The sequence below is a fragment of the Cyprinodon variegatus genome, unplaced genomic scaffold (assembly GCF_000732505.1).
Source record: "Cyprinodon variegatus isolate N-32 unplaced genomic scaffold, C_variegatus-1.0 Scaffold329, whole genome shotgun sequence".
NCBI lineage: Eukaryota > Metazoa > Chordata > Actinopteri > Cyprinodontiformes > Cyprinodontidae > Cyprinodon > Cyprinodon variegatus.
This window is the reverse complement of record NW_015150782.1, coordinates 505,933-507,857: the sequence shown is the minus strand read 5'-3', so window position 1 is coordinate 507,857 and position 1,925 is coordinate 505,933. Positions and strand designations below refer to the sequence as shown.

General features: G+C 40.1%; 1 protein-coding gene across 2 annotated transcripts in view; it reads right to left on the bottom strand.

Annotated features, from left to right (window-relative positions):
- Positions 1 to 1,925, bottom strand: part of LOC107091215 (fibroblast growth factor receptor homolog 1-like) — an 8,964-nt gene that overhangs the window by 4,696 nt on the left and 2,343 nt on the right. Inside the window, exons 1-2 of one of the 2 annotated variants that reach the window (XM_015385009.1) lie at positions 1,002 to 1,106; positions 809 to 920 (exon numbers count right to left, since the gene is read on the bottom strand). In XM_015385009.1, coding sequence (XP_015240495.1) covers positions 809 to 920; positions 1,002 to 1,067 — 178 coding nt within the window. In that variant the 5' untranslated portion in view covers positions 1,068 to 1,106. Of the gene's footprint in view, positions 1 to 808; positions 921 to 1,001; positions 1,107 to 1,925 lie in introns of those variants that run through there. The other variant, XM_015385008.1, reaches the window with a different exon arrangement.

The window sequence follows — 1,925 nt, the reverse complement described above, 5'->3', positions numbered from 1 at the left end:
TATATATATTTATTTATTTTTTTAATGCACAAAACTGCAGCAGAAATCTGACTAAATCAGGAAATAAAACAGCATGATCAGCTGCTGTAAGGAGAACGAGGAGACAGAGGACTCTGAGTTTACTGAAGCAAACCTGCTGCTGACCAGGTTAGCTCTGGGAGGATGTTACTATGGCAACAGAAACAGGTGATGAGGAAACTCTGGTTTAGTAAACGTAAAGTTTTCGGTAAACCTGGTTCATGAAACGGAGCCCTGATGTTTAACATTATAATCTATGTTTTTGAAGAGAGCCTTAAGGTCACAGTTGGTACATTTATCACAGTTTTTAGTGAAGTGAATTTTACTAAATAGAGTAGAAAACATTCTCTAAAGTTTTTGTTTTTTTCTGGGATAATGATATCTAACAGCTCGCCGTCTCCATAATAGAGGATATACTCTACAGTTTGTTAAAGGACCTTAAACTGGAACCTAATTATCAGCTGCAATCTCCAGTTTGACCACCAGATGTCAGCATTCATTGAACGCTGTCCCTTTAACTCAACATGGATCACAGTTTAAATGTTTTAAAATGCTGTAAACATCACAGAGAAAGGTTGCCATTTTCTTTCCTTAGTTGATCGACTCTTTAATCCTGATATTTTATGGAATTTTAACAGTTACAGAGATACTAAAGATGGAAATGTAAGAAAGAAAGAAAGAAAATGTGAATCTTTCAGAGTGATCCCAGTGAAAGTGAAGCATCTCTAACTGCAGCAGGCCTTCTCACGCATTTTACCTCCCGTTCTGCAGCTTTGAACTGCCCACCTACCAAAGGTCTGCATCTCCCACAGCACGATGCCGAACGCCCATACGTCTCCTTTGAAGCTGTAGTAGTTGTTCTTGAAGTATTCAGGAGGGTACCAGCGCAGCGGCACGCGGGTCTGTACACAACACAGAGTGGAAAAGGTGTGTTGATGTTTAGAGGCTGAAGAAGCTGCTTATTCTCTGACACCAGAACTCACAGGCTGCAGCAGAAGGACAAAGGAAGCAGCAGAACCTCCAGGATGGAGGAGAAATTCATTCTGCATTCAGCATCACTTCAGACTGGCATGGCCACGCCTGCAGCTTTCAGGCTGCAGGGCTACAAAGGGGCTGCTTCCTGTTCTAAACAACGTCAACCACACCACCCCCCACAAACACGCAATGTTTTCATCTTCCATCTGAGAGACGGAGAGCAGAGTGTGTGAATGCAGAGTGAAGGAAAAAAGCTCTGCAGGGTCCCACCTGTTAGCTCATCTAAAGAACGGATCAGAATAAAGCTGCAGAAAACAGCTAATGGCGCAAAACCAGGAACCAAACATGAGGCGTGTTTAAGGCCAAAAAATGAAGGGAAGAGGAGATAAACCGGTGCTAAAAGGGTTGAACCTTAACAGTATTATAGGGAAATGAAAAGCAATGTTAGTTTCAAACAACTTTAAAACAAATCACAGATTGATCTGATTAGAAACTTCTCTGCAGCAGACATGACTGCACCAGAGACGTTTGTTTTCAACCTGATTAAACCAGAGTTTTAGAAGCAATTCCACCTGAAAAAATACAGAACAGCTCCTCAGTTATCAGGTCTGAATAAAAACGTTGGTTCACTGCACTTCATTTTTTTCTTGAATTGAGGAAAGTGAGATTACTTGCACTGAAAATATGAAAGAAAATAATTGCATTGTCATATTTCAAGTGCATATTATCTAATTATCTTATTTTAAGAGTAAAACAACTCATTCCATTGGCAGATCATCTGATTTATCACTGAATTAAGAGTAAATACACTTAATTGAAGAAGATGTTACTTATTTCTAGATCTTTTTGCAGCGCTCCTTTTGGAAACGTGCTGGTGAAGATTCTCAGTCATCCAGGTCAGTCATTCCAAAAAAATAAAAACAATCCGCTGG